Source organism: Perna viridis, chromosome 10, assembly GCF_037379345.1.
Source record: "Perna viridis isolate PV_CMFRI_1.1 ecotype Kerala chromosome 10, ASM3737934v1, whole genome shotgun sequence".
Classification (NCBI taxonomy): Eukaryota; Metazoa; Mollusca; class Bivalvia; order Mytilida; family Mytilidae; genus Perna; species Perna viridis.
This window is the reverse complement of record NC_142454.1, coordinates 25,762,134-25,780,837: the sequence shown is the minus strand read 5'-3', so window position 1 is coordinate 25,780,837 and position 18,704 is coordinate 25,762,134. Positions and strand designations below refer to the sequence as shown.

Here is an 18,704-nt window from a genome sequence, read left to right as displayed (position 1 = left end):
TGATGAGACTTACATACTCTATGCTCTTACACATGCACTTCACGGTTAAAAACTATCTTCACTGTTACCGGACAAAATTTACGCATATTTCTTAGCAATTGTGTTTTAAATTAAAACATCCATGTGATAAAGTATATGCTATATTATTTTCGTAAATTGATTTTATTCAGTAATTTTAAGATCATTTTGTTTGGTTGGTTTTGTTTGTTTGTTTTGTTTTGCTGTGTTTTTGTTTTTTATGTTTTGTTTTTGGTGAGATTTCATATCCGTAGTGCTTTATTTTTTGTGTTACTTTTTTCCTTATCGCCAGCTATTACATGTAATCTAGTTCTTAAAGTTGTTACATTGTGGATGTAGGTCGTCTTTCTTTTTTGTGTCCTGTTTTCAATTTATGTCCATGTATTTGAATTTTTGACGTATTTGAATTATCCCATTATACATGCCTTGGACTTTTTGGTCAATATTTGGTCATTTACCTGTGCCCATCATGTATACTGAAGGCACACTATTGGTAAGTAATGACATCTGAAATATGATGAGTTCTTGACATTTCACTCAAGCAGAATGATTCGAATAATTATCAATACATGCATGTATTTATTGTTTTATTCAGATATTCTCGTTTTTTCGAAATAATTCCATCGCTTACAACATTTGTAAAACATATAATGCAGTTGGAAGTTAAGCTATCTTTGCAAACCGAATATCATTTGATATTAGGTTATTAGGTCTTTGTGTGACCCTTCTATTTCATGTTCAAACGTCTAAAAATTACCAAAGACTTTCGAGAAAAAAAGCATGAAATGTATTAGGTGGTACTACAGTGATATGATATTTACACTGTATTTCAGAAGGTAATGTTACTTTGTATGTGTTATTTTGGTCATTTTATGTCTTTTTTTGTTTTTTGTTTTTTTTTGTGTTTGTCTGTTTCCATTTCTGGCCTTTGTCTCTGGATAACATTAATTTAGTTTTTCCTTGATTATTCTTAAAAAAAACAAGACGTTACCTGGAAAAACATCGCAAAAAAGGGTATATTTATTTTATTGTATATACTTTGAGGAAGAAATCTAAAATCAATTGAAGGTAAACGTTTAAACAATCCGGACTAATTGGTATTCTCCAGTGCCAATATGTGGATAAGTGCTCCTATTAACGTACAAAAGTAGAAAAAATAATCGATTCTTAATTAAAAATTAATTGATATGAAAATCTCAAAAAACAATTCAACGCTTTTTATAAAGAAATTTTAAAGGCAAGACAAACCAATTCAACTGTAATAGGTTAAGTTAGAAACTGCAACAACTACAAACGCAAATTCTAAACAAATAATTTGCACAAAAATTTTAAGAAAAAAATAGTACTTAAAAAGAAAACAAATACACCAACATTTACAAAAGTTCCCTGATTGATGGCTACCATTCCTCTTTCCACTGCTCGGTTCTATAGAACTCAATTATGCTTCAATAACCAAAGAAATCGTTTTGTGTATGAAATCCAATAAAGTAAATCTAACAGATGAAACAGTTCTATAAAATGCTACGTTTGTCTTGTAAAACGAGATCCATTCAGAATCATTTACTTTGCATTTGATCCATATCACAATCAAACTTAGCGGACCAATGAACGTTGCATTATCAGCGTGAGCAACCATAAATTGTACATAATTTGTCAAGTGGCAGTACTTGAAAGTCCAATTAACTAAGCAGCTTATTTCACGCTACCGTATGATTGAGATTTATCGGTGCCATTTAAGGAAGTCTTATGTGTCAATCTCCGTGTTCAACTCCGCCTAGATTTAAAGATGATATTCAATGATCTAAGGAGCAACTTTTACTTGTGATTATGGCTGGTTATTCTTTAATACACCGGCAAATATATCTATCAAATATGATTTTTAATGCATGATAAAGCAAGGGAAAATGTGAGGAAATCTTGTTTTGTGATTTCAGATTCTAATAGCTTCACAGATGATCGGATGTACATATTTTAATTTTTGGGATACTGATAATGTTTTTGGAAATTTACATTTCATGGTTATTCTTAGTCGAGGATTCGTTTGGTAAGGAATTAGTTTAATTATACGATTATACGCAAAAAGAGATGCCATAATACATTTGTTGTTTTAAGAACAACAAATATAGCATGCAATCTCGTTTAAACTGCATAGGAAAACTCTGTTTTTAATAAGCAACTAACAAAACACAGATCATTAAGACAGTGAAAACAATAAGACTGTATTTGATATTTCTGTTTAATGCACAATAACATGTATGCCACTTTTTAGCAGTAAATACAAAATACGCAGGTGAATGATTGACTATTGTTTCTTTCCTGAAGGTTAATTAGGATCTTAAATTTTTTTCTGGTATGACATTTTTTTCTTGCTTATAGCATTTGAAAACATATAATATTTAATTCTTCTACCGACAGATACTTTTAAATATTTACTTTAAAAGTCACTAGCAATAAATATTTTAAGAAAATGAACTGAAATTGTTAAAAGAAAGATTAAAAACTGTATTTGCTTATTGCAATGACAGTACAAATATACTTTAGTTAAAATTTCGAATACACACTATTATGATATTGAAACTGTATCTGAAGTGGTGGGTCGTGAAAACCCGTCAGATCGCAAATATAGTTGCAAAAGACTTAAGTCAATGTTGTAACCTTCTTACAAAGAAAATTGAAAAGGGTGATTCTTTAAGAACATTCCTACGAAGGATGGCTGCTAGCACTTATGTTCAGACCAATACCAGAGATGAATGACTGGTCCGATTCATTACTGCCGTAAATGTAACTAAGAACTTAGAAGTTTCGGCAAGTTCCTCAAATGTTGTTCATTTGTATCAATCACTTGCCGTGCCAAAAATTGTTGATAAGTGATGTTTATTCCACAATGCGCTTTGATATATGGTACAAGTGTTGTACTACATCGAGATAATATCTATATTCAAGGGAGAACTAGTCATTTCTTCCTTGGAGTAGCAAAAGTAACTTCAAATTACACTTTTATATCCAACAATTAAAACATCGCCTGATTCAAATCGATACTTTGTTTTAAATACTATCACATAAAATAATCGATTACGTAAACAATAATGAGTTACACAAAGCTGCATTTAGGCAACAAAATTAATGTCATCCTGTGCTTTCTTGATCTTTTATTATGACATAACAACAGTTTTAAATGAACGAATCAATGATGACATGGAATCAACGTAACGTAAAGATGTCATTGGTGAATATAAAGAAGTTACTTTGATCGCTTAGCCTGGAGACTGTTACGTGACATATTATTGGTTTAATGGACTAATAAAGATACGTTTAATTTTCTTTGTTGTGCACCAGGAAACTATTAACAATAACGTTTGTGTATTTAAACCAAGAAGCATTGCAAGTTATATTGATTTTTTTTTAAAATGACTCTTCGTGTTTATTGTCTTGAATCTCATGTGAACATTGTAAATTTTAATTGTTATTTTTACCAATAAAAATGCTGTGTGTATTCTATCTTTGTTTACCACATCACTAGTTAAGTAAAATGTGCGGAAGTGCACATAAGTCTAACAGCCAATTATCGTTAATTGTACGCGATCATTTTAACAGGTATTAAATAAATTGCTTGCCTTTTAATATCAACTCATGCTTCCAGTCAACATCAAGGTCTTACTAAAAGCTCAATTGTTTACCAAAAATTCGTGAAACAGCATTCACCTTATCTTACATCTTATTTCTGCTCTAGGCTTTTCGTTATAAATACACAAATAAAATTCTTGACTTATGAATGTGCAAAGGGAAAGCATATAAGTTGGATAATATAATAATTTTCCTAATTTGCATATTGTGGGTGCAAGAAACAAAAATATACAAAAACGGCATGATTTGGTCGTTTTATCTACATTTTAGCGGCTAGGTAATTGCGTTATCATACCATGTACGATGTAATACGAAACAGGAATAATAAAAAATCGTTCTTCCATATTGTTGCTGTGATTTTGTGGTGTTGTCTTTAAAATCTGAACGGTTGACGAGAACGTTGTGATGTTTCTCACGTTGTCACAACTGGACTAATTTCGATACGGACCATCGTTGTGATTTCAGCCATGAAAGACGCCGAATGATGTCAAGCGGCGAAATATCCCAAGTAATCATAGTGAAAATGATTTTATAATTGGGCAAAACATCAACTCGCTTTATTCAATTCTTAACATCATAACAGTCTTAATGAGGTTTGTTTTGTTTGGTATGATGTTGCAATTAAATAACTTGAGTTTATATTTTGCAATATTATACTTCCATTCATTAGATAACCATATTCTAAGCCCTTGAGAATTGTAATAGATATATATTCAAAACTACACATTTTTTTTCATTTATTTAATATCTTGAGCTTTTATAGTCATAAGTTGAAAAAATGCGTGTGACAAAAACTACCGTACGTTGCTTAAATCAATTAGTATACGTGTAACAAAAGTTCCCTTGTCTTTGATCACGTTCTCAGAAAGAAATGAATTACATGGTATTTGTGTAAAGTAAACAAAACGGTAATGAATCCAAAAAGATATAATTTTATGTCCTTTGTAATGTGTGGGATATCAATGTAAATGATTTTAATTACCTCTGCTTAGAAGTAAAGCGATCGTAATACATGCAAACAATTGAATTTAGTCATGAAATAGGATTGTTACCTTATAAAAATATAGTTTCTGCAATAAGAGCAAATATGATGCAGTAACTGTCGATACTGGAATTATTTTGTATGATCATTATTGGCAAATTTCTCAATTCTGAATAAAAAAATATTTAAAAAATGCCGCATTCATTATATTATATTTTCGAAATGTGATGTTAAATTAATGTGAGTTTAATCAGTCGCATTTTTGCAATATCATCTGAAACCCATTATATATCCATTAAGTACTAAGAAATGATTTTAAGACCACTACATATTTCTTTAATATTTTCAAGGTAAGCTTCAACAAAGCTGCTTACCATACACTATACTTTGCAGGGCTAATTTAAGGCTATTTCATACCCATGTTTTCAAAAAGTAATGTGTACATGTAGCATTGCTTGTTTGGTTTAGCTTGGCAAAAGAACGACATGAATTTTTCTCTTCGATAAGAAATCAGAACAAACTCATCATTACATGTTATTGACCCATTACTATGGGGTAGTATATATTGTATTGCAATGAAAATCACTGCGACCCTCTTTGTCGGAATTGCAATATTAAATCATGTATTATTTTATTTTAGCAAATGAAATTGGTAAAGTTTGGGGATATGATTCACACCTTGGTAAGCTGTTATTTAATGTAATACATGTATAGCATGTGATTTCTATCTCGATTTATAAATAAAATATTAATAGCGATAAAACACATACAGAAATAAGTTCTTTTTACTCGTGGAATAGTTGATGCAATTATTTGTAAAATATTCATTTTAGTTTAAATTCTAAAATAATGATATCATTAGTTTGAGTTACATTACACTTGCCATATAAATAAGCAAGAACGAGTAATCAAGGAAACCAAGGTTATTGCGGTAATCAAAAGAATGTAATATAGAGACAAAGACCAGACATGGAAAACAGGCATATACAACAAAGATCATAGAGTAACTAAAACATCATACATACAAAGAAACAAAATTAAATGAGCAAGTCTGACTCCACTAAAAACTGGGAGCATGGACCAGGTGCATTGTTAGGGTAAGTAAGCGTCATTTGAGTTGCATTACTAACCCTTTCTTTATTTTTGTTTAAATTTCAGCACCGGAATACTGGGGAAAGTTACATGGCAAAGCATGGGATTTATGCAAAAGTGGCAAACAGCAATCACCGATTGAAATCCACCCCGATACATTATTGTTCGACCCTAACCTGACAAACCTGAGAATCAACACAGCTCCTGTAGGTTAAGATTATCGCCTCTTAGATTAAGTCTGCTTACTGTGTTAAATTCTTTTCTCTGCATAAATAACTAGATTTACAGAAACAACCTTCTGAAATTACATATGAAAGATAGAAGAACAAGTTACAGTCAACAATTAAACACTAATTAACACCTATGACCATTCTAACTGGATTGGACTCCCTTGTAACTTGACATGCCAGGGAGGACATACATTATTGTAGTTGACACTTTCCAGATTTTACTCATCTATTATTTTATTTTCCTTATCTCCATTCTGTATATGTAATTAAATTTTATATAATTCGCTATTTGCTTTTTATTTGGATCGCTTTTGTCTCCTGTTGTCTCGTTTAGACAATAAACTTGGACTTTGATGTCTCTGAACGCTCCTGACATTGTCATATTAAAACGGTCTAGTATTTTTTCTTAAAATATCTGTATCTTTAAAAGAACATATCCAATATGTTGTTTCCTATGAAGGAAAAAAAAGAGCATGTATGAAAGAAAAACACATTTGTATTGGTTGAAAGTGAAGCATATTCACCCCCTTCTCTACTTTCGACTGCTATTTTTACATAGGGACACATATTCACTAGCTTCACATATTTTTCCAGTTGTAATTCCAGATCGAAATCACAAAGGAGAGTAACCTTGCATGTATGAAGTTTTATTTGTCTGATACATGTATATAATTGAAATGCCTTTACTTTTCACTGGAATGAATTTTTAATATTTTCAGTTAAGTGGGAGACTAAAAACCAATGGTTTAGATGTAACGTTTAGTGTCGATGAAGAGAATCAGCAAATGTTTAACATTACTGGTGGACCACTTTCGTATACATATAAAATCATTGACATTAAATTTCACTATGGAATAAAAGGATACGCCGGATCAGAACACAAAATTGGGAACAAGTCTTTCCCTGCAGAGGTACATAATAAATCACCTATTAACTTTTTACCATACCATTTGCATGTAAAAGTAATCTTTTCAGCCATTTAATATTTATTTAGATATGCCAATCTACTTGCATAAGAACACGTAATATTCCATAAAAGTAAATAGTTGTGTCAAATAAAGTTTACCTGGTACTGCCGAAAAAAAAATATGCCTTTCACGTGGTGAAAGGTCTTTCTCCTTTGTCAGTTGGCCAAAAAACCTCGTTTGTCACATGACCAAAAACAATTCTACATATCTAAATTTCCCATGCCTGTTGTAATTTAATGCAGGGTCTTTTTTGTGTATACAATGATACAATTATTAACATAACAAAGAGATAAAGAGATGCTCAAGGATTCATTTCTATCATTGCAATAGTATAATTGATCAGAAGCGGACCAAAACTCGGCCGTTCCGGAAAATTTCCTTTTTATCCAAAGTAAACTTTACAGGATCCATTTGTAAAGCTGGCATGTTATAGATTAATTTGCAGTTTGCACTATTATAACATTGGGTTTTTTCAGTGAATTACTTAAATCGACCTGCACAAACTTCGGTTCAGTTTCCCACTATACAGTGACTAATTATTTAATGCATTTGATAAAATGATAATATTGTTACTAATTACAAATTACAGTGAAGCTTATACGGTAATCAAACCTTCTGAATAAATATATTGTGCTTAAAACTATCAGACGTGTGTTAGTTTATCAGAATGATCAATTTTAAAATCGATCGTTTTTTTTTTATTTAAGAAAACGTAATTGTTACAAAATGTATCTGACTGATCAATTTGAAAAAGGTAAAATTAGTGACACTATTAAATCATAACCCGCCGCCCTTCTTTATGACATTGCTGTAATATGTCATTGATTTCTACAAAATTGTTGGAATACAAGAAAATTGTTAAAATTATAGTAGGACAAAGTAGTCATTTATATCATTCCTGAGCTTGAATTTAGTTTAATACACTGAAATGTACTCTAGAAGCTTTCGTCTAATGGTTCCTTATACTGAGCTATTGTCATGAAGATACGCGACACCATATACGATTGTAAGCTATTTTTCTAGTTTTAATCGCAGTTTATTCAAAGTGTCATAGTTCTCTTCTCCTCGTTTGTCTACCCCAGACTTGACTTTTTATGAGCAACTCGGCGAGCGTTTCCAGAAAAACAGAGGACGCTTACCATACCGGTGCACCTGGTCCATGCTCCCAGTTTTTAGTGGTCCGAGTTGCTCATTTGCTTTTGTTACTTTGTATGTATGATTTTAGTTACTTTATGTTCTTTGTTATGTATGTCCCTGGATTGCATTCTTTTGATTACCGCTATAACCCTGGTTCCCTTGATTACTCTTTCAGATTCCTTTTACCTTTAGCAAGTCGATATTTTAGAAATTTAAGCAAATGCATATTCTATTGAAGAGAAATACTTGTCAAGGAAGGCGTTTTATCTTATTAAATGTTTTAGTACGCATACATAAAGAAAATCTTTGTGAAAAATAATAAAATGTAATATATACTCTATATATAAGTCATTATTGGCAACTCAATTAGTTCGACTAATTTGTTCAGAAATTGAAGTACAAAGAATAAATATTTAAGAAAAAAAAACAATATTTACTTAGTTATTTGTTGTAATGAGTAATTAAGCTAATAATTAGATACATAATTGCACAAATAACATGATAAAATTGTTTTTAAAAAGTAGGTTGTTCACATAAAGTTCAATAATTGTATCCTATTACTGATTTCAGGTTCATCTTATTGGTTATAATATTGATGTATATAAAGATAAAAATGATGCTGGATTTGGTGCTAAAGGAGTGGTCATATTAGCTGTGTTCCTACAGGTATGAATGATTTGCATTTAGGAGGTAGACCTTGGGTAAGGGACACAACTTTAAATACAACACTGGAACGTTTGTATTCAGCAATTTACACCAATCTCATGTAAGCATCTAAATAACTAGGGTTGATTTTATTTTGCTTCAAATTAAAGCTTGAGAAGCTTTGGTGGAATTGAATATGATACAAACATATCATTGATTTCAAGTGTTATGTCCCTTACCATAGGTCTACCTCCTTTAATTGAAATTAAGGAATGTAAAAAAGTTATGTATTTTATTAGACTAAAACAGACAAATGTTTTAACCCCGCCGCATTATTTGCGCCTGTTCCAAGCCAGGAATTTCTGCCTGTTCCAAGCCAGGAATTTCCGCCTGTTCCAAGCCAGGATTTTCCGCCTGTTCCAAGCCAGGAATTTCTGTATGTCTTGTTTCGTTTTCACCTTTAGTTTATCTTTATGCTACTTGAGTAAAAAGTATCAACTCTTTCGCTGTACCTATGGACAATGTTTTGGAGGCAGCTATAGCCTGCCCTGTGGTGTGAGGATTTCCTCGTCGTTCACTGGAGACCATTGGATGGCCTTAAGCTGACATTTTCATCCCGGTGGGGTTGTTGTCTCTTTGACATATAAATCATATCTATTCTCATTGTAGTATATTATTAATGTTTCAGAACATAATGTAACGTTAGGGAAATGTATTAAGAAGGTATTTCAGAACGATTGCTGAGATACTACAATACTACAAGTTGTGGAGTGGATTAGTTGCATTGACGTGTGAATAATTAAAAAGTGAAAAACATTAAAATGGTAAAATAGAGAGAAAAATTAAAGATACACAATGACACGAACGTTGCCCGTTCCATCTTAAAGGAAAAGTTTGGGCTAACGAGTTTTTACGTTGGGGAATGACTAAAATAGTAATGTGTCTACAGAAGACGAAAACAGCCATCCAACAGTTCAAATTTACGGAATTAATCTATTCGGAAGTTACATGTACAATAAAAAAAGGAACGCAAGAGTAGGTAGAAAAGAAAACTCATATAATTTTTCTTATTCATTTTCACAAAATTTTCCTCTCTTCGTAGTAAGAGTAATTAAGGGAACTAAGGTTATAGCGGAAAACAGACATACACAACAAAGAACATTAAGTAACTTTAATCATATAAACAAAGTTACAAAAGCAAATGAGCAACTCGGACTCCACTAAAAGCTGGGAGCATGGACCAGTGCATCGGTAGGGTAAGCGTCCTCTGCTTTTCTAGAAACACCCGCCGTGTTGCTCATAAAAAATCAAGTCCAGGGTAGACGAAAGAGGAAAGGAAAACTATGACAATGACAAAGTAAATATTGTATTCATGTATATACATGTATATTCTAATGTAAACTGTATTATTTTTCGCAGACTGGAAAGAAGCAAAACTATGCAATAGACGAACTTGCAAACAATTTATCTGGAATGAGGAAATCTGGTATGTTTGGTTTGGCTTTCAAAACATGTGTATTTGAAATTGGCCAGTATGTTATCGAAATTTAAATTTTTGAATTAATCAACGACAATTCTGTCCGCTGTTCATTTCGTTTCTCTTTTATCACACAAGCTTCTAACTTGTTTTGTTCGTTTTGTTTCATCTTATATCATTTGATTATCAATTTGTTCTTATTTTCAGAATTTAAAGACACAAGTGCTGTTTATGGTATGATGATTATTCAGTTAAACCCCGTTAAATGAATTAAACATGCAGAGTTTTTTTTCCTTTTTCGATATATTCTAATTGCTTTGTTTTTCTGTTTAAGTTGCACTCCAGCTAAGAATCATGCAAAATGTGATTCATGGGTGAAAAGCCTACATATTTTTATTTTTGATGTTTTGTTTGAATTGCCATAGTAAACAGAAATTAACATTCAGTTTTTTATATAACCTGTGTTCTTAGGAGATAAAAAATATATACAGGATGCACTCTAGATTTCAAAATTAAGGGAGATAATTCTGTAAATGACAACCAAATACCATAGAATCTATTGAATTTTCAATGTCGATTATTTCCTAAGAGCAAGCAGATTTGAATGAACAATTACACATTTCATAGTATAGACCAATGAAAAATGAAACAACTTAATTACAAAAAATAAAAATATGCAGCCTTTTTTGGGGTGTATCACATTTTTCAGATTTTGCATTATTCTTACAAAGACAGTTACTTAAATCTAGATAGCATTTTGAATTATTGATGACTGATGTTAGAAATGAACAATTATCATCTTCAATATTTTCAACAAATGTAAATGTATATGGTGTTAACAAGCAAAAGGTTCAAATTCTATAATCAAAAGGAGTTTTAACTTATTTTTTAAGAGAAATATATGACTTCTTGGGATCCGTCACAGCTGCTCCCAAACACAGACCAATTCATCACATACGAAGGATCATTTACACAACCGGGATGTCAGGAAACGGTCACGTGGATCCTGTTTAACAGACCAATATATGTGACAGAGGAGCAGGTGCTTTGTCCTGTGTTTTGTATCTCATTAGTGTTAACAGTTCATAGTTTTCTTTATTAGTTTTTAATTTGATATTTTACTATAAAATTTAGTTATATGCTGTTCAAATAGTCAGGGGAGTTGGAGTAAAAAAACATGTTTTTTTTCTTAATATGTTTTCATTGATCGAAAAGAACTATACATAATTAACAGGGAGTCAATTTTAACTGCTAGTTAACACGTGTATTAGAAGTTTGCTCATCGATGTCATTACTTATGCAGCTAGATTCGCTGAGAAAACATGGGAAAGGGGACTGGAACTACAGAAATACGAGACCAGTACAGCAGATTAACCAGAGAGTTGTTCGTACGAATATAAACTTTGATAATAAGGTACGGAAGTAGTTCATAAAATAATCGTAAATGAAGCAAAACTATGAGGGATGTAAGAGATACGACAACAGTTTCTGAATTTTATCGTCGACTATTTCTTAGTGAATCATAAATATTACAAAGGAGAAGGAGCGATAAAGGGTCTTATTGACATATAATACAACTAAAAAATATTCATGAAGTTTTGAATGATTTAGTTGCGAATTTGCAGGGTTGAATTCATCACATGTTTTAAAACATAAAGACTTCTGATAATTCTATCATTAAAAGAACAGATTAATTGCTTGAATTTTACTAATATTAAGAAATTCTACCAAATTTTGTAATTTTTGGTTACTTTTTGCATATTTTGTCAAATTATGTCCTTACTCAAGAAACAAAGAAACAACTTCATATTTAGTAAAGAAATTCATTAGTTCATAGTTTATCATATGTGAAAATATAAAGTTGATTCTAGGGTTGCTTTCTGGGTGTTAATTTGTTAAAAAAATAAAACCCAGAATTTACAATTCGTAGCGGTTTTTTGTTAATTGAAGTAAAATTACGACACCATTATCAGTCATGGCAATGAACTAATTCCACAAAATGTTATTCTTTCTTATATTTATTTATTGGACTATGTTATGAACAACTTTTATTATATTAAAATTAAGTTTATATTTATAGGAAATATCCATGGCCTTATGCCTCTGCACCATTCGATTTGTTGTACACTTATTTCAACGAGTAACATCTCATCAACAACATTATAATCAAATGAATACGTTGATTTAAACGAAAAATAATTGTATACACGAAGTACTCTAAACGAAAACTATCGAAACAGGAAGCAAAATCCATTAGAAAAAAATAATTAATTGCCAATAACAACATGTTTCATTAGGTAAAATATATTATTACAATACACTTGTTATCTCATTTCATAAACAAAAATGATAAACCTTCGTGAAACAGTTTTCATTTGTCAAAAAGCCTGATATTTCATTATGTTGTCGTACTAGCCATCATGTCTGTTTGAAAAGCTTCACCCACAAGAACAAAATATGTTGTAAGCTTTTTTTCTTTTACTTTTGCAGTCTAAATTTTGCTCAATGGAAAGGAAAGTGCAATACAAAGGTAAATATCAAGAATAAGACAACATTTTTTCGCATTCACAACAATTTTAATACTAGCACTCACTTTTTCAACTTATACTTCTTAATGTACATTATTTGTTTAAGGTCATTAAATTGCTGAACCGATGATCTTTCATATTCGTTAAGAAAGACTAAGGTATTGACATTTGATTATACTTTGAATAGTGAACATTTTCATAGATACTTAATCAGTAATGCATGATTGTATGAGTGCCTATCAAAATAGTATTAACAAGATTTTTTACAAGATGATGTGTTATGCTCTTCATACTTTTATTTCAGTAAATTCCGTCTTCCACAGCTGATTTGTTATATTCTATTACTCGACCATACAGGAGTTTGACTAAGCTAGCAAAATACATGTTGGTCTTTCGTGTCTAGTAGCAGCCAGTTAGAAACCGTTAGAATGTCGATTAAACTAAGACAGATCAACAAGCAATGATGCATATAAGCAAGAATGGATTAATGATCTTCTTTGACAATATACTAAGACTGACAATCATATCGAAAGATTGAATATACACTATCGATATAAAAGTAAATATATCTTATGGATGTACTGTGCTGTACTTGACTGTGCTGTATCATAGATGGTGCTTTGCTTGATTAAAATACATAAATATGTTATTGAACTGTCACATAGAACATTATTAATATCTTTGAAAGATGCTTTGAATGATTGAATAATATTTGTTTTATTGTTTTTTTTTAAAATAAAATCATCATGTATTCGTGGAAAATAGCGGAACGTATAAAGGACGTTATCTTTGACATATGTTTACAGGGGCAAACAAACGTTCATGTTATGCCATCATTGAATGATTAATCAAGAGAACCTAGGTAATAGCGGTAATCAAAAGAATGTAATCCAGGGAAAAAGACCAGACATGGAAAACAGACATACACAACAAAGAACAAAAAGTAACTAAAACCATACATAGAAAGTAAAAAAAACAAATGAGCAACTCGGACTCCACTAAAAACTGGGAGCATGGACCAGGTGCACCGGTAGGATAAGCGTCCTCAGCGTTTCTAGGAACACCCACCGAGTAGCTCATAAAAAGTCAAGTCCGGGGTAGACAAACGAGGCAAGGAAAACTATGACCCGTTGAATAATTCGATTGTCATGGTGCAGATGGATACACCATGCTACACTTCGCATATTTAAAAGAGTAATCGAGGGAACCAAGGTTATAGCGGTAATCAAAGAATGCAATCGAGGGAGAAAGACCAGACATGGAAAACAGATATACACAACAAAGAACATAAAGTAACTAAAATATACCGTTGTATGATCCTACTTAAAACAATGCACTTGCAAGCTCAATTTGAAAATGAAAGAACTCTCTCAGAAACAACTCTTTGATAGGCATGCTATAACCCTATGACATCGCATATTTTGCTTCCCCTAACGATTATTAATATATTTAGTTCAGTTGCATAGTCCAACAATTATCAGATAAAAGACTCTATTTATAGTAGTTCTTGCCTACGATTTATTGTATCACGATCTTGCCCTTTTTGGAACAGTTTTAATCTGAGAGGTGTATCATGATGTAATGTAAATATATATTGTTTCATGGCCGATAACAATACATTAAAGAGACAACAATGTTTTACTCGGATGATTAATATCACAATACTGTAATTGTGCTGTTAGAAAAATGACTTTATAGTACACATTTGCTTATACTTATCCTCGTGCATTATTTTTCCAGATAAATAATGATTTTAGTCAAAAGTGAACACAGAATATGTATATATATATATTCAATGATCAAGTTGAAAGCGTACGGCATCATATTTAAAGTTGAGAAAATGAGTGAAACCCTTGAGAACGGCGAAAACTCAAAATACCATAAAAGTTTTTGTTCAAACCATGGGCAAAACAATCATACTGAAATATGCAAAATGTGTTCATTCATCGTACACTTAACTTTCAAAATAATAATACAAACTCTGTAACAAGTAATGACTTTAATTACTAATCATTAAAGTTTCCAATGAATAAATGTATAGACGTCACTTTAATGTCAGGAAAATGAGAAGCATTATCTTTGAATCAAACTTTGCAGCGTAGGTGTCTTGCACTTTTAAATGTTGGTTTATGTCGATGGGCTGAATGGAAAGAAAGCCATAATAACTCTCTAATGCACAGAGCAATTATAGCATCCTACCAGTTTTAGGTGTTTTGTAAAGATTAATAGGTTCTAACACATGTTCAAAAAGAAGGCTTTAATTAAAATTCACGTTTCTCAAATACACTCGGAGTGTTACGGACGTACTAACACTGGGAATAAAAAAAAGTAATTTTTAAGGAGTTTAAATACTTTACATACATTTTAAGACTCGTTTTATAATATCTATCTTTGACGCCATATCGAGTCAAGACGACTACATGTACGAAACCGAGTCTTATATACCATAAGTGAACAAACTTCAATAAGTATGTTAAAAGTCAAGAAAACAACTCTTTAGACTTAAATAAAAAAAGATTAACTAAAATGTATCTACATTGAAACTTTTGTGTTGTAAATGTTTTACCAAATACCGTAAAAGGACTTACATTCAGAGCATTGCATTTAAAAGAATGAATCATGTATGTCATCACATGAAATGAGTTTTGGTGTAAATACTTCTCTGCAAGATATTATTACAAAAGGTCCAAAATATCGTGCGTCCAAGCATTTTAGCTGGAAGCAGCACATAGAATGTTGAAGGATATAGTTTAGAATTGTGCGAAAAATGGCTCAAAGAGAGAAAAAAAGTCGAGAAACAGTTACATGTATATAATCATCAATACTCAGTTGAAATTGGTGACTTAATATGTCAATGAGTCCTTCAAATCCCTCTATCTCCCCTGTCTTATGAATTTTATATAAACTGTATCGCTTAAGTCTGTATCATCTGCTATATTGAAAATTAACGTTTGGCTTTAGTAGTCCTTAACTTTGGCGTTTTGAATGATAAATCCAAACTCGCAAGAAAATTATAATATTACACCTTGCGAGTCTTAAAATGATTTAACAACAGAAACAATTATACGGAATCTTGCTTGTCCGTAAGTATCCGCAATTTGAATTACAGACCCTGTATCAAAATTAAAGATAATATTCCACCTTGTGAATATTTGCGTTATGGTGACAAATTCAGCATCATAAAGTAATAATTTGCGATTTTCAATTATGTAAATGTTGGCACTTTGAATGCCTCATCGTGCATCATACAAAGAACACACTTCTAATTTAACTTATACAGGCAAAATAACTATCGCAATGCACATTAAAGCTGCACTCCCTTACTGAATGTTTCTGTATGTATGATGTTTCGCTTGTAGGCATCCATCCTTCTGGCGACTAAATATCTGCTGGAATATTTGTTATGCTAATCTGTAGTTATTGTGCTGAAAATATCAAAACAAAAGTAAAAAATTATCTTTGGAAGTTGAAAGTGATTGAAAGAGTAATCAAGGGAATCAAGGTTATCGCGGTGATCAAAATAATGTAATCCAGGGACAAAGACCAGACATGGAAAACAGACATACACAACAAGGAACATAAAGTAACCAAAATCATACATTCAAAGTAACAAAAGCAAATGAGCAACTCGGACTCCATTAAAAACTGGGAGCATTGACCAGGTGCGTCGGTAGGGAGGGTTTTTTAGAAACCGTTGTCCATTTATGAACGCTGAAATTGACGTAACATATGAATGATGTAAATATTGTAATGGCTTGTCGAAATTTGAGGTCAACTGCAGAATAAGTATTAGATTAATTGAACTTCTATTAAATTTCCTTCTTCGTGTACCTGATACAAGTACTTAGCTTAGAAGAAAATAGGCTGTCAAATATATCTAGCTTTTTTGCATGTTTTATTTCCATTATAAAAAAACATGATATGCTATAGTTATCACACACATATTCTGCATATTAATCAATTGTTATTGAAGATTAAACATGGTTTTATTGACTCCAGAATTAGTATATACGGAAAAGGCAGATAAAGGTATCGTTATTATAAACTTATTTGTTATTTGCAAAATAACAAAAAAAATCGCAAAGTCACGAACATGCAACCAAGTTAAATAAAGTCATCACAGGTAATTCATTAATAACCATATTGTTGATTTATTATTCAAATGTCTTCTACATACGATCCTTTAATGTCAAGTAGTATTCCTCAAGAGGGAAATTAATACACCAACAAACTAATGGAAGCTGCAAATGATGTGCATTTGATGGATAAATCCAATTTTATATATAATTCATTAATAGTTCAAAGGTTTTAAAATCATAAAATTGCATTAATGTAATATATTGGTAAGTCATATCATCGATAAACGATAATAATCAAATATTCATCTTCATTGAATGAAGTGAATAAATAACCAAATAAGTTTTGTATTTTAGAAAATATCAAAACAATTGTTCCGGCCAGATGATACAGCCCTTAGATGGTAGAAACTTCCCATTGACGCCATACACCAAATCACGTTGATATTGTACAATTTTCTATAGAAAGCTCCCCATAACCCTAGAATCCCTATTGCATTTTTTTTAAAATCAAAATGAATTTTATATTGTTCTTATTTTTTAAACATTTCAACTGCTATTTTTGATTTATTTCGTTAAAAAGAATCTTTTATAATGAAAATATTCACAGTAAAATTCATTGATAGAAAACCTCTTTTTCGCGTACTTGTTCCTGCGGCAGAAAATAGGTGAACAAAATACCCATATAATGTGTAGGAACTAGCACAAGGTGCAGATGAATAAACAGGGGAACCAAGGTTATAGCGGTAATCGAAAGAATGTAATCCATGGACAAAGACAAGATAATTTCAGTAATTAAATTTTGTTTTATGTGTTGGTAATCAACGCTTTTAGCGTATTTTATGATCAACTCGTTAGGTTTTCAAGAAAAGCCGAGGACGCAAACTCTTCCGGTGCACTTATCATATATGTTGGCAAGAAAAAAAATTTTTAGGAATAAAATCATAAATATATCAGTTAACGTATCATGCATGATTCGCGAAGAACTTCTTTATCAACGTTTGAAGCTTAAAAATGTAATAAACAAAACATTCCACTCGAAAGAAGTTTTTATACCAGTGATACAAACGAGAGGATATGTGTGGTGAAAACCGTCAAAACAAAACTATCTAGAGGATAAACCGAAACGGAGCGTATAATTTTCAACCCATTTACTGGAGCATGACATGACGTACAGGTCAACAAAAAATCCATGCGTAAAAAGCGTATACATCGGATTATTTCCCGTTTTTATTACACCATTTTCATGAGGATTCTCCAAACGTTTTTCAAGATATTTGCTAAACCCTCTGTTTATCTGATTGTATCTTACTTTTCTATGGTGATTGTAAACAACAAAGAAAGTTAGCAGTTTTCCGTATTCGACATTAAGGAAATACGTAGTATAACTTGAAAAAAATTTTCAACAAGCGCAAATGTCGACAACCGATATGTATTACGGGATGAAACAGATAAGTAAGAAAAAAGTGAAAATTCACGTATACGTATTAAGGCTGGTCTATAGTATCGTGGAAGTGGAAGTCAGGTGTTGGATATGCTAAAAACGACTGTAATTCTTTCAGCTAGTTAGTAAATTTACCCCTTTACTCTCTTTTTAGCTTAAAAAACAAACACCAGTAACACCATTAGGGCAACAAACGGTGAAAATTTCGTTAAACTCAAACGGTCAAAAACTTAAACACATACAGAGATCAATTAAACATCCTGGAAGAGTAATCAAGGGACCCAAGATTCTAGCGGAAATCAAAGAGTGTAATTCAGGGACAAAGACCAGACATGGAAAACAGACACACACACCAAAGAATAAAAAAAAAACCAATATAATAGATATAAAGTTACGAAAGTAAATGAGTCACTCGGACTCCACTAAAAACTGGGAGCATGGACCGGGAAGAATTGTATAGGGGATACAGAAGATTGAACAATT

The 18,704-nt window shown here is 31.5% G+C and overlaps 1 protein-coding gene across 2 annotated transcripts; it reads left to right on the top strand.

Moving 5' to 3' along the window:
- Positions 1–1,695: 1,695 nt before the first annotated feature.
- Positions 1,696–13,713, top strand: LOC148605141 (carbonic anhydrase-related protein 10-like). Of its 2 annotated transcripts, XM_088550559.1 has the most exons (11): positions 1,698–2,062; positions 5,265–5,306; positions 5,783–5,922; positions 6,666–6,857; positions 8,622–8,717; positions 10,116–10,182; positions 10,381–10,407; positions 11,067–11,215; positions 11,477–11,587; positions 12,664–12,703; positions 13,006–13,710. In XM_088550559.1, the coding sequence occupies exons 1-11, from the start codon at positions 2,011–2,013 to the stop codon at positions 13,026–13,028; spliced, it is 939 nt and encodes a 312-aa protein (XP_088406685.1). In that variant the 5' UTR covers positions 1,698–2,010; the 3' UTR covers positions 13,029–13,710. The 2 variants fall into 2 exon arrangements, with proteins under 2 accessions (XP_088406686.1, XP_088406685.1); XM_088550560.1 differs by lacking the exon at positions 10,381–10,407 and having other exon boundaries at positions 1,696–2,062; positions 13,006–13,713.
- Positions 13,714–18,704: the final 4,991 nt, after the last annotated feature.

Bases quoted from the DNA above. Each gene is read 5' to 3' on its own strand.
- LOC148605141 (XM_088550559.1), top strand. From the start codon at position 2,011: ATGTTTTTGGAAATTTACATTTCATGGTTATTCTTAGTCGAGGATTCG. The intron at 6,858-8,621 runs GTACATAATAAA...TACTGATTTCAG, and splicing joins ACAAGTCTTTCCCTGCAGAG to GTTCATCTTATTGGTTATAA. The intron at 10,408-11,066 runs GTATGATGATTA...TTATTTTTTAAG, and splicing joins AGACACAAGTGCTGTTTATG to AGAAATATATGACTTCTTGG.